Below are 26,539 nucleotides of genomic sequence, written 5' to 3'. Positions count from 1 at the left end.
AAGTTTGCCTCTTTTTAGAATTATGTGCCTAGATTATAGTAGGTACTTCAAAGTATTTATTGAATGACCAGTGTCCAGAGGCAGTTCAGTTTCCCAGCAAGAATCAGTCATACCACCCACTGAAAACCCTACAAGTAAAAGAAGCTATAAAACTTCTGAATGATGTGTTACCGCCTGATGTAGACTTGGTATCCGTGGAAGGACTGACCATCTCATGGCCACACCTGAATCATGGGAAAGTCTCTTCCGTCTTTTCCTTTCTTCTCAGTCAGATAATCCCCCTGACTTCTGATTGTCTGACTTTATGATCTCCCTACTGATTGAAAGGGTTGAAAGCCTGCATAACTCTCGAGAGTCTGTTAGTTTTTTGTTTTTTGGCCACGCCACACAGCATGCAGGATCCTAGTTCCCTGACCAGGGATTGAACCCAGGCCCTTGGCAGAGTCCTAACCACTGGACCGCCAGGGAATTCCCAGAGAGTCTGTTAGTTTTAACAGTGCCTGCCTTGTCCTGGAATCCTACCAATTAGAAAAACTCTTAGGGGTTATATTCTCCATTCTTCCATCTAGTGTCTGAATCCCCTTTAATAGCAGTGATAGTGGATACTTACTTACTGAGCACTTTCCCATGTCAGGTACCATGCTGAATGCTAGTCACGTTATTTCAGATAGCCTACACAACCACCTAGTGAGGAAACTGAGACTTAGAGAAGTCACTCAGGGTTACCTGGCTAAGAAGTGGTAGAGCAGGGATTAACCATTTCGTAGCATTTATGCTATGTCCACTTCTACAATATCCCTTCCAAGGGTTGCTTAGCTTCTGTTGTAGTCCATCCATTGGAATGCCCATTTATTTTTAGATAGATCTAGTTATTAGAAAATTATTCCTTAAGCTGAGCCAAAATCTATTACCTGAAACAAATCAGCCTTAGATTTGCTTGGAATACCCCACCAACACGGTTGCTTTCCTCTAGACATGATACACATCACTCATGAACCAGTGTGCAGAGTATTCTGATCCACAAACTAGGCAGCAACGCTTGACTGTTACTTCTGAACATCACAGAATTAGCCCTTCTGGTAGCCATAACACACTTCTAACTCATATTGAGCAAATAGGTCAGTTTTGTTTTGGTTTTTTTGACACGTAACTACTATTAAATTCATCTTTCCCATATTCTTACAGTTGGCTTTTTGAACCAGAGTGTACGATTTGATATTCATAGCTGGTCTATTAACTGTGGTATTATAGATCACTGTTCTTAAGCATCTTAATAGTCTAGTAGCTGAAATGTGATTCATTCAAGCAATGCTGAGTTCTTACTGTCTGCCAGGCATGATGCTGGGCATTGAGGATACAGCAGAGAGCAAAGTAGACATGGTTCTCCTGATGGAGCTTCAAGTCTTGGGGGAAGATAGGTATTAAATAAATTAATACATAAATGAGTAACTGATGACGGAAGTTCTATGAAGAAAAAGAACTGGGTGATAGAAGAAGAACAAAGGGGGACCGTTTTGAGCGTATGGTCTGGGAAGGCATCTATGAGGAAGTGTCATTTAAGCCATGAGTTACGGTAGGGTGGGAAGAGCAGTCCAAATAGAAGGAAAGCATGAGTCAAGGCCTTAAGGAATGGAGGTGCGTGGTGTCCTCCAGGACCTGAAAGGAGGCCAGTGCAGCCAGAGTGTAGCGAGGGAAGGGAGAGTGCACAAGACGATGTTGGAAAGGGGTGAAACACTAGAGGCCTTCCCACTAAATGTGGATAACTACGACTACAAACATTTTAAAGGAAAGGTGATGAAGACGATGATAGCTATTGGCTACTGAATGCTTTCTGGGTGCTCAGCACCATTTAAAGTGCTTTACACGACTTACTTCACTCGTGAGAACAACCCTAGGAGGACCCTGTTGTTATCCTCATTTAAAAAAAATTTTTTTTTAATTTTATTATTTTTTTACACAGGATTTATTGATTTATTTAGGCCATGCTGTGCAGCTTGCAGGATCTTAGTTCCCGGACCAGGGACCAAACCTGCGCCCTCAGCAGTGAAAACACAGAGTTCTAACCACTGGACCGCCAGGGAATTCCCTGTCCCCGTTTTTATAGATGAGGAAACTGAGGCACAGAGATGCGATAGAAATGAACTGAGGTCACACTAGTAGTACTGGGGTAAAGACTGTAACCTAGGCAGCCTGGCTCCAGTGCCCTTCACCACCATCCTGAGATCCTAATAGAGGGGCTGGATTCGTCTAGGAGATCAGGGAGGGTGTCGGTCACTGATGGGCCTCTGGGAGGCCCGGGATGCCCCATCCTAACGCTCTTGTATCGTATATGAGACAGGTTCGGCCTGGCTTTTTGGGAGGCTAATCCTGTCACCCTGAGCAGGGGAGTGGGGACAGCAGAGAGCGAGTCCGCCCCCTCAGTTCGCTGTTACAACCACCAACCATGATGTGCTTGCTTTAAAATAACAGATATTTGTAGTTTATATGAGGGACAGTTGCGCTTTAGAAAACGCTTTTCCATGTATTATATCATTTGATTTTTTTTTAATGAATCTCATTTGATCCTCATAAAATTTGGCGAGATGGGCAAGGCAGGGTGATTAGCCTCACCTTGCAGATGAGGAAGCAGGCTTGTCACGTGAGGCACCAAGGTCACACAGCTGGTGAGCAGTAGGCTTCTTGCCCTAACCCGGTTCTCCTTCTGCCTCCTCTCCTCACCCCCTCGGCTCTAACGGTGCTTCCTTCGTACGACCAGGAGAGAGAGCGCTCCTGCCACCAGCAGGAACTGGATAAGGCTCTGGAGAGCCTGGAGAGGGAGAAAATGGAGCTGGAAACGAGGCTGAGGGAACAGCAGGCAGAAACGGAGGCCATGCGGACACAGAGGGCAGAAGAGCAGGCCGAGGCCGAGAGCGCCCTGTGCCAGGTGGGCAGCTGGGGGGACTGGGCTGCACGTCCACCCTGTGATCCCCCTACCTTGGGCCATTTCCTTTCCCACTCCCGAGGGTGGTGCTGCAGGGGCTTTCAGAAGAGAATGTAGCTTCCCACTCTGTTCCCCATGAGCAGGTGATCAGTACCATTAGCTGCACGGCTGGCGGCATGTCCTACTTCCTGAGGGAGGGCTGTCGTTTACCACATCCTGTCAGCTTGCAAACCAGCAGCAATCTTCGTACTTCCTGGCTCTCAGTCAGTGGGTCCAGACCTTCCTTCGCCCTCAGCCCCCACCCCATTTGCTAGAAGAGCCCTAGAGCAGCTGGCGTGTGCTTGTGGCCTAGTGGGTGAGCATGGTGACCCCTAACCCAACAAGCCCTCGCCCTCCTGCCCCTCCACAGATGCAGCTTGAAACAGAGAAGGAGAGGGTGTCCCTCCTGGAGACACTGCTGCAGACCCAGAAGGAGCTGGCAGATGCCAGCCAACAACTGGAGCGGCTGAGGCAGGACATGAAGGTTCAGAAGTTAAAGGAGCAGGTACGGAGGGTGGTTCTGGGCAAGGAAGAAGAGGCAGCGTTGATTTATTCATTCACATTGACCTGCTCTTTGGTACTTCTTTGCACCGGGCCCTGCCTAGGTGCTGACATTTGACCAACAGAAAGGTGTGGCACAACGGTGAACATGACAGTCATGGAATTCTAGTGGCAGAGCAGACACAAAATAAGTGAGATAATTACCGGTTGTGATAAGGGCTGTAAAGGAAATAAATAGGACGATGTAATTGAGAGTGATTCAAAGGAGGCCTCTTTGGACAAGGTGGTCATGGAGGGCCTCACTGAGAAAATGACATTTGAGCTGAACCATTAAGGTTGAAGAGCCAGACCCGTAGAACAATAAGGATGAACCTTGAAAGCATTATGCTAAGTGAAAGAGGCCAGTTACAAGAAGGCACACAGTGTATGATTCCACTTGTGGGAAATATCCAAAACAGGCAAATCTACACAGACAGAAAGTAGACGAGTAGTTGGCAGTGAGGATGGGGGATGGGGAGGGTACAGGATTTCTTTCTGGAGATGATGAAAATGGTAAAAAAATGATCATGGTGACAGTTGCACAACTCTGTGAATATGCTAAAATCATTGAATTGTATGCTTTAAATGAGTAAATTGTAGGGTATGTGAACTGAATCTCAATAAAATCATTAAAAGGAAAAGAAAAGAAGCCAGCCATTTGAAGAACAGTTTAGGCAGAGGAAATAGCTATCATAAGGGCCTGGGACAGGCAGAAAGGGCCTGGGACAGTTCAGGACAGACAGGAGGCAGCATGATAAGCTTGGGGGCAGGAGCCCTTTGTCAGCCATGGTAGGACCTTGGACTTTGTTCTAAGGGCAGTGGGAACATGTTGGATGGTATTTAAAAAGCAGAGTGGGACATGAGTTATTACATACATATTTTAAAATACTTTAGCTGCTGAGGGGAGAATTTTGTGTGTGTTTGTGTTTGCCTGCTTGCACGAGGGCATGGTGGCATGAAGTGGAAGCAGGGACACCCGGCAGGAGGCTGCTGCAGTGGTCTGGGTGAGGGACCCTGGCCGAGAAAGCCTGGGTGAGCAGTGCACTTGGTGAGGGAGGAGAGGGAATAGGAGGTGAGAACTTGAGGTGACAGGGTATCGTGGAAACAACGTGGATAGCTGGGCCCTGCCTCAGCTTTTGGCAACCCAACCAAAACACCAGTATTTATACAACACAGATTTCTGTAACATGGATTTCAAGACCAAGGAAGCTTTCTTCTGCTCCCTGCTGTCTTCTCCCTTCGCAGGAGACCACTGGGATGCTGCAGACCCAGCTCCAGGAGGCTCAGCGGGCACTGGAGCAGGCAGCCCAGCAGCACAAAGACAGCCTCGCTGCCCTCCAGGAAGAGGGCGGCACCCTGCTGCGGGATAAGATAGACCTGCAGAAGCAGGTCTCTGCTCCTCTCTCCCAGCCCAGCACCCTTCCCCAGCACAGACAGGCTCTCCCACTCCCTCTGGCAGGACGGGGGAACCTTGGCTGCCTGAGCCTGGGAGGGGGAGGGGAAGCCCCAGTACTGAATGGAAAAGTGAAGGGTGCTCAGAGCTGTGCATGTGCCTCCCAGATCCCTGGGGTAGTTAGTAACCTCTCTCAGTGGGGACCAGAGACCTCATATTTTCTTGGCAGCCCCATAGATCCAGCCTCCCCATAGATCCAGTATTTTTATACCAGATTGCTTTTCCTTCTCAAAATCCTGTATCAGATGATGGTCGGGTTGTTTATTTTTAAAAAAATACAATCACTTGCCCATCACTTGGCCTTTGGACAGAGTTACATTCAACCAAGGTTTTTATTTGTGCCTGCCGCTATACAGCATATGTGAGGCTGGGGAGACAGGGGACTAGGCTGGATGGTACTGGCAGAGGGAGGTGGATAAGAACAGCATGTAAGGGTTGCCAGGACCTCCAGAGCTTTGAAAATGGGCTGGTGACTCTGGTAAACCTTGAAGGACCCTAAAGCCCTAGGTGGGAAGCATCCTCCCACCAACCTTCCTGCCCTTGGTCCTCATGCCCTTGACTTTCCAGGTGGAGGACTTGAAGTCTCAGCTGGTTTCCAAGGAAGACTCCCAGAGGTTGATGGACCAGGAGGTTCAGGAGAAGCTGAGAGAGGCCCAGGAGTGTTGCCGAATTCAGAAGGAGCTGGAGAGAGAGAAAGCCAGGTAGGCTAGACAGGCCATGGAGTTGGCTTTTGCCTGTCTGGGTCCAGGGGTCACTGTGAGGTTGACCGTTTGCTCAGGGCACCTAACCTCTCACGTCTCCAGCTCTGGGCTGTACAGGTAGCTGTGTGGAGAGGGCATGGTCCTTGTCTCCAAAGCTCATGCTTCATTCATTTAGCAGATATTTAGAGAACACATAGCACGCACCAGACACTATGCCAGGGGTTGGGGATATATTAAGACAATAGAGTCTCTGCCTCAGTAGAATTTATCGTTTTGTGGGGAAGACGTTAATCAAATAACCCCCAAAGGAAAGTATTGCAGGTTATGTTACCTGGAGTCTGAGGAGGGAGAAATCCTTTTGTTGATGAAACTAGAGGCAGGAAGACAAGGTAGGAGACTGGTACAATTGTCCAGATAAGAGAACCAAAGCTGAACCGAGGTAGGGTCGTAGGGAAGGGGAGGAGGAAAGGGGTTTAAGGGGTGTCAGGGGAGTTGGAATCAGTTATTTGTAGTCTTAAAGTGGACCCAGGTGGGATGAGGGGAGGATGCTGTGATGTGGTCAAGACTTCTAAGGGTGAATGGAGGTGCCATTCAGTGAGCTGGGGAACATAGTAGGGGTGACTGGTGGGAGGGGAGGTGCAGAGGGGTTGGGAAGAATTGGACATGTTGAATTTGAGGTATTGTATAGATATTTCTGGAATTTTTCTAGAGAAGAATAAACTGTGAAGTTGAAATGAAATATATGCATGAAGGACCTAGGAGCACTCAGTAGGTGCTCAGTGTATGGAGGCTTTTATTGTTATACTGGAATCATTATCATCACTGTTTCTATTAATTATTAATGCTGTGTTAGAGCAGTCAGATGAGAAGGTAGTTCTTCATTCCCTGAGAGAATGACCCAGCCCTCTGAACCCTCTCTTTTTAGCCTGACTCTGTCGCTGGCGGAAAAGGAACAGAGACTCCTTGTTTTACAAGAGGCTGACTCTGTTCGACAGCAAGAGCTGAGCTCCTTGCGCCAGGACATGCAGGAGGCCCAAGCAGGGCAGAAAGAGCTCAGCGCCCAGGTATTTCCCACCCCACTAAGAGCCCTCTTCCTTGGTGGGAACCTCCTTCTGGAGTCGGCAGGTGATTGCTCAGTCACGCTGAGACCTCAGCAGCCCTGGCAGGACGGGGCAGCCAGGACTGGGCTGGGGGGGGGGCTTGGCAACCTGACCCAGAGTTGAGAACGGACCCTGTGGGGAACCTGATGGCCCAGAACACAGTGCCCAGAGGGGCAGAGCTCACACAGGCCTGGTTCAAGCCCAGCCGCTGCCAAGTGTGCCTGGTCTGCCTGGCAAGACACAGCAGGGGGAACAAGTATTACTCCAGACGGGGTCAGCGGCAGCCTCTTGCTTCCAGGGACCCAGTCTGCTCACAGCAGGACCCCAGACCTTGTGCACAGAGGAAAGATGGAACTGGGAGGAGAATAATGAGGAAGTGAGAGCTAGACGTAGACTGTGGCAGATGAGGACCCAGGTCTGCCTGTTAGACGATCCTGGGTGTGACTCCCAGCTCCACTGCTTCCTGGTTGTGCGAACATCACTTTATTCAACCATAAAACAAGGATGATAATTCTTAATCATTATAGGAATATATAAAGTGTCAGGAACACAGTAAGCATTCAATAAATGGTAGCTATTATTATCGTGACTGGTCTTTTTAGGCTCAGTGTCAGTGTTTCAGGCAGATTTCTAATCATAGCAGGGAGCTGGCATAGTTGCCAGGGGGACCAGGGCCAAAGCCCATTTGCATAGCCCAGGCCCATGTGTCAGGAGTCCGTAGGTGGGCATGTAGGTTAAACCTAGGGTTACACTCATTCCGGAGCCCTCCCTTCCTGCTGGAGAGCTGAGCCTACTGAAATCCTCCCAGCCCCAGTCAAGGTTTGCACAGGGATCAGGCCCGGGAGGGTCTGGGGAGAGGGTATCCATTCCCTGCTCAGAGTGACCATACTTCCTCTCTGGCAGGTGGAATTACTGAAGCAGGAGGTGAAGGAAAAGGAGGCTGACTTTCTGGCCCAGGAAGCACAGCTGCTGGAGGAGCTAGAGGCAGCTCGAGTAACAGAACAGCAGCTACAAGCTTCCTTGTGGGCCCAGGAAACCAAGGCAGCCCAACTACAGCTGCGACTGCGCAGCACGGAGAGCCACCTGGATGCCCTGGCAGCGGGACAGCAGCCTGGGCACCAGGCCCAGGTCCAGCTGGCCAGCCTCTGTTCTGTCTTGCAGCAGGCCCTGGGGTCTCCTTATGAGAGGGGGCTTGAGCTGAGTGGTGGGGGAGACTCGGCTTCTTCCCTCTGGGGCCCTGAGCCAGGTGAGGCAGCCACCCAGGGACTCAGTTCTTTGGTCAAAGCCAGGCCTAGCTCCCAGAGGAGAAGGGAAGGGAATGCAGTTCCTTAGGCAATACTCATCAAGGCCAAGGCCACAGACTCTAGGATTAGTTCAATCAGAGTTTGAACCCCAGCTCGGCCATTTGCTAGATGTGTGTCCTTGGGCAAGTCACCTCTTCTCTTTGAATTTGATTTTCTCAACTATAAAATGAGGGTGTTAAAAGTACTTACCGGGACTTCCCTGGTGGCGCAGTGGTTGAGAATCCGCCTGCCAATGCAGGAGACACGGGTTCGATCCCTGGTCCAGGAAGATCCCACATGCCATGGAGCAACTAAGCCCGTGCACCACACTTACTGAGCCCATGTGCCACAACTACTGAAGCCCATGAGCCTAGAGCCCGTGCTCCGCAACAAGAGAAGCCACCGCAATGAGAAGCCCGCACACTGCAACGAAGAGCAGCCCCCTCCATCCGCAACTAGAGAAAGCCCGAGCACAGCAACGAAGACCCAACGCAGCCAAAAATACATAATTTTTTTTTTAGAAGAAGTACTTACCTCTTGGGAGTTTTTTAAAGAGTTAATGAGATGACAAATAAAATCGTTCACACAGTTCCTGGCACTTATTAAATGCCTAACAGATGATAGCATTTTCTAATGCACATCACAGTGCCTGGCACGTAGGTTTGCAGACAGGGCATGATGAACAAACTGCTGAGAAGGGGTTCTTTGAGGAGAAGAGGGATGGGTGGGAAGGCCAAGGCCAGGTCTGGGAGGTATGGCTGTTTCTTTTCATAGTGCAGCCAGGTCAGGAGGTGTTTCCTCATTTTTTCAGACCAGAATGGAGCTAGGATCCTCTTTAAGAGATGGCCCCTGCAGACGGCTCTCTCAGCTGAGGCGGTAGCGTCTGCCCTCCAGAAGCTTCACCAAGACCTGTGGAAGACGCAGCGGGCCCGGGTATGTGTCTCTGTTCTCCTTCCTCAGGCTCTTCACCTACGCCGAAAAAGACTTGTGAAGCACTTTGACCTGTTTTATTTCTGACGTAAAGTTGGGATGAGTTCCACCTCTATCACTTACTACCCGGCAACTGTGAATAAAGCATTTGGCGTCCTGGGCCTTGGTTTCACTAGTAAAGTAGGGCAAATCGTGCCTGCCTCACAGGGCTGTGAGGAATAAATGAGTGAGGGACTCGAGTGAGCCCTGTAAAACGTGATACTCTGTATAGACCTGTGATACCGTTTTGCATCATTTTCCTCTCAGCCATGAATTGTTCTTGGTGTCAAGACCTCCAAGAAAAACCTGACAAATTGGGGATCGCTGAGATTTGAGGTTGCCATTTATAGGAACATTCTAGGCCTAAGACTGAACTAAATGTCCCCCAAATTCCACCTCACAGTGAACCCATCAGTCAGTAAAAATTGAGTGTCACCTATATATATGCCAGCCGCTCTGAGCTAGGGATACAAAAAGGAGAAAGACCTGCTCTCTGCCCTCAAGAAGACTTGTGACAGGGCTGAGCAACCAGACTGCATCCTAAGATAAAGCAGAACTGATAGAAATAATTGGATCAATAACAGATGTACATGATAATAACAGGAGGAAGGGACAATTGGGAGGGTCAGAAGGAGGGAAGCAGTGACCTTTGAGCTAAGCTTTGAAGTAGGAGTTTGGGGAGAGGAGAGATGATCCCGGGTTAAGACTTCAGCAGGAGTTCTGTTTCAAAGACAGACGAGTCAGAAGGGGAACCCTAGGCTCCAGCCATTTGGAGCAGAGCCTGTCATCCCTTCCAGGAGCCAAATGCACATGAGTTCAGAGGTAAATAACCCAGCAATCTGAGAGTAGGTCCGTGATGGCAGACCCTGACAGGCTGAGGGAAGAGAGGGATCGGGCCCTGAACTGGGGCGGCTTTTTGGAAGATGAGGAACTTGAGTTCCACACCCTTTCTTTCCCAGGATGATCTGAGGGATCAGGCCCGGAAGCTGGAACAGCGTCTCACTGATACAGAGGCTGAGAAGAACCAGATCCACACAGAGTTGCAGGCTCTGCAGAGACAGCTCTCCCAGAACCAGGAAGGTGAGAAGCTTAAGGCAGGGGTGGATTTGGGGCAGAAGAAAGGAAAGGCAGGAAGTCCAGTGGGGCGGGATCAGGCCTGGGAGCCACTGCTTACCCACAACTGTGAGATTTACCTAGAGGCGTCTCCAAAGGGGCGATGACCCCCGTGAACTATTTTGTGTACTTTGCTTGGCCTTTGAGAGCCGTCCTGGAAGAAGGGATTAGGAGGAACAGATTTGGTGAACTGAGGGAAGTTGCTAGCTAGGCTTCTGTTTTTTCTGTGAAGATTTAAAAACTGGCACCCTAAGGTCAGGTCTATAAGAACACTGTAAAATTCTATGTCTTTCATCATTTATCAGTGTTACTTATTTTGTTATCTCCAACTATGTTCTCAAATGATTAACCTTTGACAGCAGAAGGATTATGGGCTTGTTTGGGAGATAGGAAGAGGGGGAAGTCTGGGGAGAAGCTATCTGTGCCACAGCCAAGGGCTAGGAAGGGAGAGGAGAGGGGAGGGTCTTGCGACTCAAGGCTCAACTGTAGAAGGGAAGAAGACAACGTGGGGAGTGGGTCTGGGTCTTAAAATTATCCCAAACGGCTCCCTGAGAGCCACACACATACAGTTGGGTTCTGGTGCATTTTGCAGAAATGGAGGGTACCCAGCAGAGCAACCCTGGTCTCTAGGAACCTCTGCAAAATCATAGACTTAGGGACTGGAAAGCACCTCCAACATCATCTAGCTCAACCCTGTCTGGAATCCAAGGTTGAGAATCTGTGATCGGGATGGGAAGTGTTGGGATGATAGTCAGGCAGTGCTGGAGCTGGGCAGCAGATGCAGACACGAGTCTGGAAGCAGCAGGGAGCCTAGACAGACAGGAGCAGCAGGCAGACGGGTGATGCCTCTATGAAACTGGGTGTAATTCTCTCCTTCTTGGCCTTTTCCTCCTTTGATTCTATTCCCCATCTTCCATCTGCCTCTACGTCCCTCCTTTCCTCCAATCATGGTTCTTCCTCCACTACCTGTCTTCCCAAAGAGAAATCCAAGTGGGAAGGAAAACAGAACTCCCTAGAATCTGAGCTGAGGGAGCTGCGTGAAACTGTGACATCCTTCCAGAGTCGCCTACGGCAAGCAGAGCTCCAGGGAATAGAAGCCCAGGTAAGGTGTTTCTGGTTTGGGGGAGGGGTTGCTTCAGGAGTAGTCCCTCAGGGCCCAGGATTGAGCCCATCCTGGCCCATGGTCATACCCCATCCATATGTAGTGCCCAGCCTCCTTCAGCAGTGTCTCTGTTTCTCTGGCTCTCCCCACATCCCTGAGGGCCATTATTAAGGCCCTAGTGAATCCTCCTTTAATTACCTTTTCTGAATTGAGGTTGAGATTTTTGTCCCTTTCCCTGAAGGACTAGAGTCTGGGATGACTCATTTGCAACAGTTTTTCCCCTCTGAGCACAGCAGAGCCCGGGGTAGGGTAGGGATATTCTTTTACAGTATCAGCCTAAGTGGAACACCCAGTTCCTTTTGCCCAAATCCTTGACAATGCTGGTGCCGCAGAGGAAGGAAAGGAAGGGCCTGTGTTGGAGTGACAGTTTCAGGGAAGTATAGTTTAAGGTGGTTTTGCATCTTGTTTTCCAGAATGAGCGAGAGTTACTGCAGGCAGCCAAGGAGAACCTGACTGCCCAGGTGGAACATCTCCAAGCATCTGTGGCAGAAGCCAGGGCTCAGGCAAGCGCTGCTGGGGTCCTGGAGGAAGACCTGAGAACTGTGCGCTCAGCACTGAAACTGAAAAACGAGGAGGTGGAGAGTGAGCGCGAGCGAGCCCAGGCCCTGCAGGAGCAGGGCAAGCTGAAGGTGGCCCAGGGGAAGGCTTTGCAGGAGAATCTGGCTCGCCTGGCCCAGACCCTGTCTGAAAGAGAAGAGGAGGTGGAGACTCTGCAGGGAAAAATCCAGGTGCTGGAGAAGCAATGGGAAATGCAAAAGGCTGCTTTGGAAGTGCTGTCCCTGGACCTGAAGAAGAGGACCCAAGAGGTGGATCTGCAGCGAGAACAGATCCGGGAGCTGGAGGAGTGTAGGTCTGTTCTAGAGCATCTCCCCGTGGCCGTCCAGGAGCAAGAGCAGAAGCTGACTCTGCAGCGGGAGCAGATCAAGGAGCTTGAGAAGGACCAGGAGGCGCAGAGGAACATCTTGGAGCATCAGCTTCTGGAACTTGAGAAGAAGGCCCAAGTGATTGAGTCCCAGAAAGGACAGATTGAGGACCTGAAGAAGCAGCTGGTTACAATGGAACGCCTGGCCCTGGACCTAGAGGAAAACCACCACAAAGTGGAATGCCAGCAAAAGGCGATCGAGGAGCTGGAGGGCCAGAGGGAAATGCAGAGGGTGGCTCTGACCCACCTTACACTGGACCTGGAGGAGAGGAGCCAGGAGCTGCAGGTGCAGGGCAGCCAGATCCAGGAGCTGGAGAGCCAGAGCACCCTCCTGGCAAGAGAACTCCAGGAGAAGGACCAGGAGGTCACGTCCCAGCAAGACCAGATCAAGGAGCTGCAGAGGCAGAAAGAGCATCTGACTCAGGACCTGGAGAGGAGGGAGCAGGACATGGTGCTACTGAAGGAAAGGATTCAGGTCCTGGAAGATCAGAGGACCCTGCAGACCAAGATCCTGGAGGAGGACCTGGAGCAGATCAAGCTGTCCTTGAGAGAACGGGGCCGGGAGCTGGCCTCTCAGAGGCAGCTGATGCAGGAGCGGGCAGAGGAAGGGAAGGGCCAGAGTAAAGCTCAGCGAGGGAGCCTGGAGCACATGAAGCTGATCCTGCGCGATAAGGAGAAGGAGTTGGAATGCCAGCAGGAGCGTATCCAGGAGCTTCAGGAGCACAAGGACCAGCTGGAGCAGCAGCTCCAGGGCCTACACAGGAAGGTGGGGGAGACCAGCCTACTCCTGACCCAGCAGGAGCAGGAGATAGTGGTCCTGCAGCGGCACCTGCAGGAAGCCAGGGAGCAGGGGGAGCTGAAAGAGCAGGCACTTCAGGGTCGGCTGGACGAGGCCCAGAGGGCCCTGGCCCAGGGTGCCCAGGAGCTCGAGGCCCTGCAGCACCAGCAGCAGCAGCAGGCCCAGGGCCAGGAGGAGAGCGTGAAGGAACAGACGGGCTCGCTGCAGCAAGCTCTGGAGCAGGCCCACGCCACACTGCAGGAGTACCAGGCTGAGCTGGAGGACCACAAGGAACACGCGCAGAGGCTCCAGGAAGAGCTGGCAGTGGAGAGACAGCGGGTCCAGGCCCTGGAGGAGGTGCTGGGTGACCTAAGGGCTGAGTCTCGGGAGCAGGAGAAGGCTCTGCTGGCCCTCCAGCAACAGTGCGCCGCGCAGGCCCAGGAGCATGAGGCGGAGGCCAGGACCCTGCGGGACAGCTGGCTGCAGGCAGAGGTGATGCTCCAGGAACGGGACCGGGAGCTGGAGGCCCTCCAGGCAGATGGCCAGTCCTCCCAGTGTCGGGAGGAGGCTGCCAGGGTCCAGGCTGAGGCTCTGCAGAAGGCCCTCAGCAAGGCTCAGGCCACCCTGCAGGAGAAAGAGCAGCATCTCCTTGGGCAGGCGGAGCTGAGCCGCAGCCTGGAGGCCAGCACGGCCACTTTGCAGGCTGCCCTGGACTCCTGCCAGGCACAATCCCGGCAGCTGGAGGAGGCCCTGAGGAAGCGGGAAGGTGAGATCGAGGACCAGGACCTCCGACACCAGGAGGCCGTGCGGCAGCTCCAGGAGGCACTTGCCCAGAGGGATGAAGAGCTGAGACACCACAGGAGGCAGGGACAGCTGCTGGAGAAGGCTCTGGCCCAGCGGGGCCTAGAGGATGCGACCCAAGAGAAGCAGGAGCCAAGGCACGAGAGAGAAGAGGAAGAGACGAGGGGCCTACGTGAGAGCCTAAGGCAGCTACGGTGGACTCTAGCCCAAAAGGAAGAGGAAATCCTGAAGCTGAGGGAGGCCCGGCCAAGGAAGGGTCTGGAGGACTCGCCCCCCAGCCACAGAGCCTCCCCAGGAGAGGAGCCGTCTTCCACACTTGATTCCTCAGGTCCCAGGCTGCAGCGGGAGCTGGAGCGACTACAGGTGGCCCTGAGGCAGACAGAGGCCAGGGAGATCGAGTGGAGGGAGAAGGCCCAGGACCTGGCACTGTCCCTGGCCCAGAGCAAGGCCAGCATCAGCAGTCTGCAGGAGGTAGCCCTGTTCCTGCAAGCCTCTGTCCAGGAGCGGGACTCGGAACAGCAGAGGCTGCAGGTGAGTCACCCCGTGGGTGGGAAGGGCTGGGGCAGAGCCCAGTCTGCCTGGGCTCCGGGGCTGCCTGCACCTCAGGGTGTGAGAAAGCTGAGGTCACGAGCACCTCAACAGAGTGGAATCCAGGTTACTGTGCTAATGCGGTGGGGGAAGATGTGGCATCCACAGTCCCTGCCCTCCTAGAGCTGATGGTCTAGTGGAAAAGCAGTTATAATGCAGTGCCTAATTAGGGTTGGTGCCTGACACGTGAAGTTTCGTGTGCTCTGAGCATACCGGAGGGACCACCCCACCTTTCCTGGTAGAAGTGGTGTTTAAGATTAGATCTGAAGGGACCAGTAAGGAAAGAGCCAAGCACAGGTTGGGGGAGGGAAAGGAAGAAGGAGGAAAGAGAGCGTGGAGTATCTGTGAGGGAGTTCAGGCTGCCAGGGACAGAGAAGAGGCTCTGGCAAGAGAAGAGAGGACAGCAGGGGGCCATCATTTAGGGCTTGTCAGCACGTTAAGAACCTGGGTGACCAGTGCGAAGTGGATGAAGGGTTTGGGGCAGGGGAGTGACACGATCAGGTATATAGTTCAGAAAGATGGCTCAGGCTGCCGGGGGAGCAACTGTAGACCTGGGGAGACTGACCAGGAGAGAAGTAGGAATGGTTATTATCTTCATTTTATAGTTGAGGAACGGCAGTTAAGAGAGGTTAAGTAACCTGTCCAAGGTCATCCAGCTAGTAAAGGGCAGAACTAGGGTTAGACCTAAGCAGGCTGGCCTCGTACTACTAAGCTCCTTCTCTCTCCCAGACAGCCTCCACCCACACGTGGACCGTTCCTCTTCTCTGTCTGTCCTCTTGACCTTTACCATTTATGAACCCTAGGGTGCCTAGAAAATATCTAGCACTAGTCTTCCCATTTATCTAAAGGGGTTTAATCCCAGAGGCTTAATCTAAGCTTCACGTGGTCTTTTTGTGTGTGTGTGTGTGTGTGTGGCCGCGCCTCCCGGCATGTGGGATCTTAGTTCCCTGACCAGGGATCAAACCCACGCCCCCTGCATTGGGAGTGCGGAGTCTTAACCACTGGACCACCAGGGAAGTCCTCACTGTGGTCATTTTACAAACGAGGTAATTGGGGTTTGGAAAGAGCTCATACCTTTACCCAAGTCATATAGCAAATACGCGATGACACAATACCCGGCTCTATGTGATTCCTGGGTCCATGCTCTTTCCACAACACCTAGTGCTCCCAATTGTCACTTAGCTTAGGGGAGATCTAAAACGGGAGTTCCCTGGTGGCCTAGTGGTTAGGGTCTCACTGCCGTGGCCCTGGTTCAATCCCTGGTCGGGGAACTAAGATCCCACAAGCCATGCGGTGCGGCCAAAAAAATAAAAATAAAAATAAAATAAATAAATAAAATGAGACAGGTTTTAGTCCTAGTCCACCATGTATCCTTGGGAAGATCCCTCTCTGCTCCTTAGTTTTATCCACCTGTAAAATGAAAGTTATCCACTAGAATAGCTCAGAGAAGCCAGGAAAAGTAAGACTATAACCTGATGAGAAAATTGTTGAGGACGGAGGGTGGAGTGGGTCTTGATATGAGGCCATAATGGTGTGACTCACCCCAGGATGAGTTGGAGCTCAGCAGACAAGCTCTGGAGAAGGAGCGACTCCACAACCCAGGCCTGACCAGCCGAGCAGAACGGGGGCCCAGAGGAGACCCCGGCGCCCAGCTGGGAGAGGTGAGCTGGGGGCCTGGTGGGAACAGATGGCCCAGGAGGGAGCGCCTGTCCAGGGGCTTGTCCCCTTCCCCTGGGAATTGGGTCCCTGAAGCCCAGACCTGCCAAGTTAGTCCTTTGCCCTCTATCTGTTCCCCACCTGTCTGAGGGGCTGCCCGGCTGAGACGGACAGGTCTCTCCTTCAGGTCTCGGGAGCGAAGACTGAGCCGAGTCCTGAGGTGGAGGAGAAGCAGCTCTGGGAGCAGAGGCTTGAACACCTGCAGCGAGCGGTGGCGCGGCTGGAGGTTGACCGAAGCCGACTGCAGCACCACAATGCCCAGCTGCGGACCACCCTGGAGCAGGTGGGTGACTCCTGTCCTCAGCTCCCTCCCCGGTCCGCTGGGCATGCATCTCCACTTCTCATGCAGCCCCCAGAGAAGGGGTTAGTAAACTATAGCCCAGGGGCCAAATTCGGCCCACTGCCCGTTTCTGAAAATAAAGCTGTTTGGAGACACTGCAGTAGTTGTGACACAGATCGAATGGCCCACAGCGCCTAAAATACTACAGAGAAGGTTTGCTGGCCCTGCTTCAAAGGCTGAGGAGGCCGGCCCCACCTCCTCTGCCGCAGCAGCACTTTGCACTCAGGGCTGCCCCAGCAAGTGCTCTCCTCAGCCCAGTTCAGCTTCCCACGGCTGCTGGCCCGTTATACTTGCCCCACCCTCACACCGGCCTCCTCTCAAATAAGGCGGTTCTGCTGCAGACCCAGAGCCAAGCCCAGCCCTGACTTCTCACTCGCATCTCGGCAGGTGGAGCGAGAGCGGAGGAAACTGAAGAGGGATTCCCTGCGAGCATCGCGGGCGGGCGTCCTGGAGAGCGGTGAAGCCACGGCACCATCACCCACCCAGCAGGTTTGTCTGTTTCATCGACTGCAGCCTCAGGAGAGCCCAAGCCCAGCCACTAGAAACAGCCCTCTGCAGTGCATATCCCAGGCTCCCCTTGCAAGGGGAGGAGCCACTCCAGCCAGTCCGTAGGGCCCCTCCTGACCGGGCTCTGCCCCACCCAGCACTGTCCCTGACCCGGAAAGGAGGCCCAACATCAGTGGGCGGGGCTGGAGTCAGCCCTGCTTTCTGAGGCACCCAGCCTTCACTGATACACAGTCCACATGCCCCCCAGACCAGTGCTTCAGGCTCCCGGGAGCAGGCCTCCTGGGGCTTCTGGTCTCTCCCTGCATGTAGGTGTTGGGTGGTGCTTGCCAGAGCTGGATGTTCCTAGGAGCTTGATAGCAGCTTCGTGGACCTCTTAGACTTCCTTGCCCTTTGCAATACTGAATTTACAAGATATGGGTCCAGGATATTTCCTGGGGCCAGAAGGATCTGGGGGAAGACACCACAAACCAGCACTCTTTTAGTTGAGTTATGCCTGTCAGTAGACAGCCTTGGGGCCTGGCAGGTAGGGACTGTTTCTGGTGTCTGAGCACCTCCTAACCCTCCATCCCCCTTCCTTCAAGAAAAGCTTCCCAAGGGACAGGCCCCTTGTCTTACTTCCCCTCCGCATCCTTGGCTCACGGACCAGGGCTAGCACGAAGCAGGTGTGTGCTGAACTTTAAATGAAGAGGTACCTCAAAGAAGCCAGTCCCATACAAGCCTTTGGGACATTTGGCCTCAGGTCTCCATTGGGTTGGTTTGGGCCCTCTGGGGCTTCTCCTTGCCCCAGGGCCATGGTGCCCCAGAGAGTTCAATCTGAGTTCAGGCACTTCTGGCCCATAGCCCTTGCCCTGGTCCCCAGGATTGTGAGGAGGCCTGCACAAACTCCGGTGGAAGGCCTGTTCCAACAGGAATGGCATTTGTCTTCCACAGGATGGAAGAGGAGGACAGAAGGGCTCCTCAGATACCAGGCACATGGCTGAACTGCAGAAAGAGGTACGTTCTGGAAGGATCCGTTTTCTAAGCCCCTTTTCCCTCCCTTGCACTCAGGCAGCAAGGCTTTGGTGTCTGCTATGTGCTTGGCCCTTTGTGCACCTCCAGCAGGGAGAGGGGAAATAGTTCCTGCCTAGAGAACTTCAGTCCTTGTGGGAGGCAAGAAGAGCCCCGTCTCAACTCCACCTCCCACACTGAGTGGACTTAACCTCCCACGTGCTTAGGGTGGGACTGGGGAAGAAAGCACACTCCAGGCCCCAGACCTCCTACTTAGGAAAGAAAAGGGAAAGGCAGAGGAGCAGATGAAGATTTTAAGAGGACAGACTAAAGCAAGCAGAAGCATCCTGGCCTCCTCTGCCCTCACGTGCGCCCAGCACACCTGGCAGAGTTGCCTGGCACCAGCGCCAGGATCCATACCCTAGAGCTCAGGTCAAGCTCAGGGGAACTGTATAAAGTGCCTTCTTGCCTCTTAGGCCTCCCCTAAAGGTTCACCCTGTCTTTCAAGGCCCAGGAGTAATTAGAACTGTGGAGTTTTGATTTATGAGCCTGTTTCAGAAATCAGTAGTCACTACTGGCAGGCCCTGACTATACAGCTAGACCTAAGCTATTACTTTTTTTTTTTTTTTTTTTTTTTTTGCGGTACGCGGGCCTCTCACTGTTGTGGCCTCTCCCATTGGGGAGCACAGGCTCCGGACGCACAGGCTCAGCAGCCATGGCTCACGGGCCCAGCCGCTCCGTGGCACGTGGGATCTTCCCGGACCGGGGCACGAACCCATGTCCCCTGCATCGGCAGGCAGACTTTCAACCACTGCGCCACCAGGGAAACCTAAGCTATTACTTTGAATTCTCTTAAACTCACACAAAGCAATCGCTGAGACAGGGCCCGGACTAGGGGGAGGCAAGACAGACCTCACTGTTGACCTGGAGCTCCTCCTTAAATTTTGCACCCTAGGAGCATCTGTTGCCCCACCCTAGTCCTGGATGTGCCCTGACCTCCCAAAAACTTCACCTCCTGGGGCCCTCAGTATACTCATCTTGAGAAATGGATCAATCAGTGATTCTCAACCCTGGCTGCACGTTAGAACCACCTGGGGAGCTTTGAAAAAAATACTGATGCTCAGGCCTCACACCTGTCTAATTAAGTCAGAAAATTTCTTAAAACCTTTCGAAGGGGGCACGGTGGAGCTTCCTGCAGGGATGAAAGCATCCTGTATCTTGATTGAGATAGTGGTTATATATGGGTGTGTATGTTATGAAATTGGTCAAAATGTACTTACAATCTGGGCATTTTATTACATGTAAACATGTGAATAGTCTGGTTGGGTTTTTTAAGCTCTCTCTCTGAGTCTCCTGTGCAGCCAGGGTTGACAATCACTGGATTCTCCGATTGCCAGCAGCCCTTCCCCCAAATGCTGTAAAGCCTCATCCTGAGATTCGTGGGTGAGGTGTTCATTCAAACGCTGGTCTGACAGGAGCCACAGGAGCCGAGCAGGAAGGGTTGGGGCAGCTTCGAGGCCCTCCACTGCTCTCACCCTCTTGGTTTTCCTGCCCCCCAGGTGGCCCTGCTGCGAGCCCAGCTGGCCCTGGAGCGGAAGCAGAAGCAGGACTACATCGCCCGCTCAGTGCAGACGAGCCGTGAGCTGGCGGGCCTGCACCACAGCCTCTCTCACTCCCTCCTCGCCGTGGCCCAGGCCCCAGAGGCCACTGTCCTGGAGGCCGAGACCCGAAAGCTGGATGAGTCCCTGACTCAAAGCCTGACATCCCCTGGGCCGGTCCTGCTGTGCCCCAGCCCCAGCACTGCTCAAGGCGCCTCCAGGTAGCAGCTGCAGCAAGGGCAGGACACGGGCCAGCCTGGGAGCACACAGACAGACAGAAGGCCGTAGAGCAGGTCATGGCCCCTCCACACAGCTGCTGTTTGCCAAAGAAAATTCTGACTCTGTTACCCAGCCTGGGAGCCCCAGGTTAGCTGGCATTCCCCGGAAGAGGGAGGGAAAGCTGCAAGGCTGGGGGAAGGCCCTGACTCACATGGGAATGAGGCACATCACACTTGCTGCCAGCCTGCAGTCACCCAGAGAGCGCCTTTCCCTGGCCAAGGGGCGTCTGCTGCCTCTCGCCTAGAACTCATCATCCAGCACTCACCCGCTCGGACACCTCCCCCTCCAGCAATAAACCCTGGGTCTTTGCATTTGTTCTCTGCTGCTGTCTCTACTGTGTAGCTGGGCAACAGCCATACATCAAGGGCATCTATTAAGGAAGAATTCACTGAAGATTCCTGTCAGGTGGCATGCATTTGTCATCTACCCGCATTCTGATAGAGAAGGGCTACAGAAGATACACAAGACAAAGCCCCTGCCCACAGGAAGCTTGAGCCCAACTGACAATAACAGGCAGATGAGTCAGAGACAGTTGTGTGTGCTGCCTAGAAGTGCTGTAGAAATTCCAGGGGCTGAGGCAGGAAGGTATGAACTGGCCCTTGGTGGCTGGAGAGGAGTTGGGAGGGTTGCTAAGCATACTGGTGAGAAGACCGGTCGGCCTTAGCAGTGTGTGTTTGCGCTGAGGGATGAGTCACGAGGGAGAGGAAGGAGGGCCTTGGGATCTGGATTTGAACTCATGGATAATGATGAACCATCATATGTTCTTGACTTAAAACATGTTCTGGGGACTTCAAAAACACTGAGCTGGCTTTTGGCTAAAGTCAGCCTCTTGAGTTCAGAAGTTCTATCTGGCTTCATTCCCCTTCTGCGCTGGGTGAAAGGCCTCAGGGTGTCCCTTTCTGGGCATATCAGCTGCAACCGACTGTGGCCCCCTGTAGTCCAGCCATAGGTCAAGCCAGGAAGGAGGATGGAGTGTGGCAGGACTTGTCACTTATGGCCTGGCCCTGGTTTAGGCAGTGTACAGGCTTAAGACCTATTGTTGGAAACTTCCTCAAAGCCTAAGAGAGAACAATTTTCTTTAAAGAAGCAGGCATGGGACTTCCCTGGAGGTCCAGTGGGTAAGACTCTGCAGTCCCAATGCTGGGGGCGCAGGTTCGATCCCTGGTCGGGGAACTAGATCCCACATGCATGCCACAACTAAGAAGTCTGCTGCAACTATGAGCCCACATGCTGCAACTAAAAAAAAAAAAATCCCACATGCCGCAACTAAGACCCGGGGCAGCCTAAATTAATTAATTAATTTAAAAAATATATATATAGGGCTTCCCTGGTGGTGCAGTGCATAAGAATCTGCCTGCCAATGCAGGGGACACGGGTTCCATCCCTGGTCAGGGAAGATCCCACATGCCGTGGAGCAGTTAAGCCCGTGTGCCACAACTACTGAGCCTGTGCCCTAGAGCCCGTGAGCCACAACTACCGAAGCCCGCGAGCCACAACTACTGAAGCCTGCGTGCCTAGAGCCCATGCTCTGCAACAAGAGAAGCCACCACAATGAGAAGCCCGCGTGCAACAACGAAGACCCAACACAGCCAAAAAATAAATAAAAAATGATAATAAAAATTTTTTAAATAAAATAAAGAAGCAGGCATGACCTTCTTCCAGCCCTCCTGTGATTCCTCTTACCTAGGCATGGGGATGGAGCTAAGGCCGGCTAAGAATGTGGGAGTTTAGGAGCAGCACCACGGTCCCCCAGACCTACTTACCCGGAGCTCAGGCCCCATTATACCCCGTCACACCACACAGAGTGGGTAGGGGGCTGTTCACAGCTGCTGGAGCTTGGTTCCAAAGCCCACGCACGGGACTCTGCACAGATGCTTAGTATAAAACAGTTTAAGACCCCCCAGAGCTAAATCTGGGGCCCCCAAGATGCCAGCTGGTCCCTGCCTCTAGTCACATCCCTGTGTCTCAGAATCCTTACCTGGCCTTTTCGATGCTAGGAGTTCTCAGGGACAAACGAGATTTCTCTGGACTCCTTACCTTTTTTGGTCCCCCAACTGTGGTTCTGTAGCTTAGAGCCTGACAGAGGGACCCTGTTGTTTACCTTGGAGTTTCTTCTCAGTTCCGTTATCTGTAGGTTGTAAGCCAAGGCCTTAAGCCCCACACACCTTCTGGGAGCAGGGAGAGAGCTTTCAGCAGATGAAAGGCATTGTAGAGGCAGCCAAGCAAGGTCTTCATTAAGTAATAAACTATATCTGCTCCTCACTCCCCGTCCAACCCTTAGTAGTCCCTCACCCTCACTCTAGACCTCAGGCTAAGGCCTCCCCTCCCCACCAGATATTGGTCAGGGTTAGTCTTCAAGTGTAGACTACAGTCTTGCTCTCACATTCTTAGCTTGTGGATGATTTTCTGCTCCAACTTCCTAAAATACACTTTCTTTGACCAATAGTAGGATCAGCTGTTTGGAGGGTCCCACCAGTAACAGAGCCAACTGCTCTTCTTATCAGCTCCAAACCCAAAGAGAGAGACCTGAATTGGAGAAGCACGAAGGAAAGAATATGGGTCTTCCAGCCAGGACCCAACCTTGCCCCAAGGCATCAGGCCAGAGCTCCATTTCCTTCTCTTTGTCACATGCAACAGGCCATAACCAGAGCAGTGAATCCAGCGGATGGGCACTGTCTCTGACCATCCCGCCAGTTCTCACGGATACAGCAGAGGGTGGTGTGATTGATCTCCAGAACCTGGGGGAAAGGAGGTCAGAGCTGAGCACGCAGGTCTTCTCCATCCACAAATCCTCCCCCTCCCTCCAGCCTTCTTTCCTGCTTTGATAGAGGCTGCTACAGGCCCCAAAGTCCTGAGAACAGAAGGGGGCGAGAGCCAGAGTCAGAGGCTGACTCAGAGTCAGAGTCAGAGTCTGGGCAACGTTCTCGTTCCCAGGGAGCGCTGGGTCTGGTGGGTATGACACCTTGCTCGCTCAAAGAGCCTCCATGCTTTGCATGTTAGAGCGACAATCACCACATTGCAACCTAATACCTTTTCTCATCTGCTTCCCGCCCGGGGACTAGCAGGGTGGTCTCTAACTCCATCAGGAGCTGCAGGGCCCATCGGGAGTGCTAGGCAAACCAGGTAGACACCCTGCTGATGCAGGCAGGCTATGTAGATGCTCTGGGGCCAGCAGCAGAACTTCCAGAAGTACCTGTGGAGGTGGGGAGACCCCACCCACAAAAGCAGCAAGGCATCCTCCAGCCCGAGACTTCACATGCAGGCCTCATCTCAGCCATGGGACAGGTCCCTTGGGCAGTGAGTTGGTTCAGTTGTTCGATCTTAGGACAGATGATGCCTTTAGCAGTTCCCCCTGCAGTACTGCACCTCCTACCTCCTGTCCCATGAACCACCTACTCGCACTTGCTCCCGGGGCTGAGGAAGGGATCAACTGAGCAATATGAAAACGCTGAGTCCTGAAGAGCCGGGGGAGTGGTGAACAGAGGCAGGGAGGGGCAAGGAGCGGGGACCACCAGTGTGCCCCGAGCCAGGAGATCCCTCTGCGCAGTCCTGGCGTTCAGGCTTCGCTCCGCTCACCACACCGAGAAAGGAGGCAAGGGAGAAGGAAGAACGAGAACAAGGGGTCTCTAGGTTCTGCGGCCCTGCAGTTTACTCCCCTGCTCTCCTGAGACCAGGGTTTGCCTAGACCCTGACGGAGGCGAAGGCAAGGAGCGAGGCTTCTCCGGAGAAGAAAGGACTGTGCTCCCGGCCCTGCTGTTGCTCACCTGACTCACATCAGTAGCCCGTCACGGAGTGGACATTATGACCTCTTTCTTCTTAGTCCTTTGTCATTAATGCCCCCAGCTCTTTAAATGCCTTCATAGGGCCTGAAGCTTGGCACAGGTGGAAGGGCTTGGAGGCAAGAAGTTGAACAGGTCAGGGGTCAGAGGAGAGAGGTGAGCAAAGGCTGTGACGTGGCCATCTGAGAGCGGGTGCTCGCTGTTCCCAGCTCATGGTCATTTGTGTGGAGGCAGAAAGCGGTAAGAATTAGAATTCAAGTTTAGTCCTTCCTTAATTACTACTACTTGTGGGGTAAGGGAATCAGGGAAGGCTTTTTTTCAGTGCCTGGTAACCCATACATCGCTCCTGCACCTCCTGTCTTGGTTTCCTGTCATTACCTCTCCTGTGTCTGCATATTCCAACCCTACCAAGAGTCTCAGGCTTGTTGCTGGCCAAGAGTAGGCTCACATCCGAGCTGGCTAATTCCCTTACCTTCTGCTCTTGCGTAGTGCTCGGCAAGTCATGCTGGAGCCTTAAGCTATAACTCTCTTCCCTGCATAAGGGGTCATCTCTTCAGCTTGTCCACCCGACTGCAAATAGAGAAACCCTGTGGATGAGGTCAGATGCACTGGTTGCTGCCCCCTGCTCCTAATCCAGCTTTTCATTCATCTGACAAATACTCATCAAATCTATGTGTCACAAAGCTCCATGACACACACTGAAAGGAGGAGCTCGTCTCCAGGGGAGACAGACCCTGGACGTAAAGAAACACGCACAGCATGACCTGGGTGCTGGGAAGAGACTCACTGGCCACTTGTAATGAGGCCAGGGAAAGTGTCACAGAACATCTTGGAGGAAGAGAGGGCTTGAGGGCCCTTTCAAAGTGTTTGTCGAGCCGATTGGTTACACTGGGTGCACGGCGTCAAGGGCTGCACCTGCGGGTCTCGGGAGCAATGGCAGCTCTTGGAGTTGTACCAGCTAGCCTGGTCAGGTGAGACCGCTCTGAGAACAGAAGCATCAGCCACAGGTGAGTGTCAAGGCAACCCACCAGCCTCAAACCCACCATTAAGCTTTCATTCCTGTCCCGTGGGGCAACTCACAGGGCAAGTGGCAGGCTGACTCGGACAGCAGGCTCCCAAAAAAATAAGAAGCTGTGGTCACAGCCTCCACCAACATCCCACTGCCCTGGTGGCCTCCATCACTTCCTCAACCCTCCTCACCACATCTCCTTATAGCACTTCACCCCTCACCTCCCCAGCCACCTGCTAAGCCCTACAGGGTGCTGTGCTGGAGGATGAGGGGAGGGAGGGGAGAAGTGCCTTTTGGTGTGTCCTGTGGCCTCCCTGGAGGAGAAGGGGTTGATGCCCAATGGAGTCCTTCCTGCCAGCCCACTTGTATCAGGGACCCCACCACACAAGTCACATTGTGAGTTCCTGAATGTAGGCTTTGCAGGTAAGATCGCCTTCACCTTGGCATTCAGCCCAAGGTCCAGCTGGTGAGAGAGGGCTTAGAAACCAAGTATGATGGGGACAGGAATGAAAAGGGCAAGACTACATGCCAAGGCTAGTATGGTGCATCTCTGAGAGGGATGCCAGCCATTCCCGATGCAGGCTTGTTAAGCACGAGGCAGACAGGGGAAAGGAAGAGCCTTTTGGCCCCTCTTGAGAAAAGAGCCTACGAGAAAACTTTGTGATGTGCTTAAAAGCAAATTTCTATCCAACCAAACTTGGGGGGCGGGTAGGTATTTTTGTTTTGCTTTGTTTTTAGGCCACATTTAGGCTTGCAGGGATCTTAGTTCCCTGACCAGGGATCGAACCCAGGGCTCTCAGTGAAAGCGCTGAGTCCCAAACCACTAGACTGCCAGGGAACTCCCCAGATTTTCATTTATTTAAAATGAAACAATTGCATGCACATAGTTAAAAATTAAACAGAATAGAAGGCAGGGGCTTCCCTGGTGGCGCAGTGGTTGAGAGTCCGCCTGCTGATGCAGGGGACGTGGGTTCGTGCCCCGGTCCGGGAAGATCCCACATGCCACGGAGCAGCTGGGCCCGTGAGCCACGGCCACTGAGCTTGCGCGTCCGGAGCCTGTGCTCCGCAACGGGAGAGGCCACAACAGTGAGAGGCCCGCCTACCACCAAAAAAAAAAAAAAAAAAAAAAAATAAAGGGAGGAAGTTCCCCCCCCCATTCCTTTTTTTTTTTTTTTTTTTTGGCCACGCCACGCAGCATGAGGGATCTTAGTTCCCCAACCAGGGATCGAGCCCACGCCCCCTGCAGTGGAAGCACGGAGTCCTAACCACTAGAAAGCCAAAAAAGTCCCACCACCCCATTCTTTTTTAACCCCTTTCCAATTTTTTAAACTCTATTTTCGTAGAGGGTAACTTTGGTCCTCTAAATAGTGTTTATATAATGCCATATGGGCCCAGCATCTGGAACAAGATGGTGATAGGTAGCTGCATTGCCCACACCTTTGGGGATTCTTGGACTCTGGTTCTGAGCCAGACACCCGGCATCTCAGTGCCCTTAGGGAGGCGGGTAAACGTGCTCTCAGCTGTACCAGGGATATTTACATTTTGTTAGGTTATGTGTGTTTGTCGGGCAGCCAAAGTAAAAATGTAGTGGAATTGTTTTGGATACCCAGCAACTGAAAACCCTCATTAACTAAGGCTCTTTGCTTACCTTGAACTACTGTTTCTACCAAGAAGGCAAGATAAATGCTTGCCCTCTGCCCTCGTTTGATATAATAGTCTTCTCCAACGATTGTTTTTATTTCTCTTTGAGTATCATTATGGACCCAAGGATTTTTATATATTCACTGTGATTCATTCATGACAGTTGCTTTTTTTTTTTTTTTTTGCGGTACACGGGCCTCTCACTGCTGTGGCCTCTCCCGTTGCAGAGCACAGGCTCCGGACGCGCAGGCCCAGCGCCCATGGCTCACGGGCCCAGCCGCTCCGCGGCATGTGGGATCTTCCCGGACCGGGGC

General features: G+C 52.7%; 1 protein-coding gene across 18 annotated transcripts in view; it reads left to right on the top strand.

The window, feature by feature from the left end:
- Positions 1-20,112, top strand: part of CEP250 (centrosomal protein 250) — a 46,294-nt gene extending 26,182 nt beyond the window's left edge. For all 18 annotated transcript variants that reach the window (XM_027078457.1, XM_027078456.1, XM_027078458.1 and 15 more), the window contains 15 exons: positions 2,756-2,923; positions 3,330-3,464; positions 4,745-4,888; positions 5,520-5,653; positions 6,579-6,717; positions 7,657-7,999; positions 8,848-8,969; positions 9,965-10,085; positions 11,099-11,220; positions 11,694-14,312; positions 15,917-16,030; positions 16,213-16,368; positions 16,813-16,914; positions 17,863-17,925; positions 19,479-20,112. In XM_027078457.1, the coding sequence (XP_026934258.1) occupies positions 2,756-2,923; positions 3,330-3,464; positions 4,745-4,888; positions 5,520-5,653; positions 6,579-6,717; positions 7,657-7,999; positions 8,848-8,969; positions 9,965-10,085; positions 11,099-11,220; positions 11,694-14,312; positions 15,917-16,030; positions 16,213-16,368; positions 16,813-16,914; positions 17,863-17,925; positions 19,479-19,742 (4,746 nt within the window). In that variant the 3' untranslated portion in view covers positions 19,743-20,112. The remainder of the gene's footprint in view (positions 1-2,755; positions 2,924-3,329; positions 3,465-4,744; positions 4,889-5,519; positions 5,654-6,578; positions 6,718-7,656; positions 8,000-8,847; positions 8,970-9,964; positions 10,086-11,098; positions 11,221-11,693; positions 14,313-15,916; positions 16,031-16,212; positions 16,369-16,812; positions 16,915-17,862; positions 17,926-19,478) is intronic.
- Positions 20,113-26,539: the final 6,427 nt, after the last annotated feature.

Source organism: Aethalodelphis obliquidens, unplaced genomic scaffold (genome assembly GCF_003676395.1).
Source record: "Aethalodelphis obliquidens isolate GAN/ISIS:26980383/991018 unplaced genomic scaffold, ASM367639v1 scaffold42, whole genome shotgun sequence".
Classification (NCBI taxonomy): Eukaryota; Metazoa; Chordata; class Mammalia; order Artiodactyla; family Delphinidae; genus Aethalodelphis; species Aethalodelphis obliquidens.
This window is presented reverse-complemented; position numbering and strand designations above follow the sequence as displayed.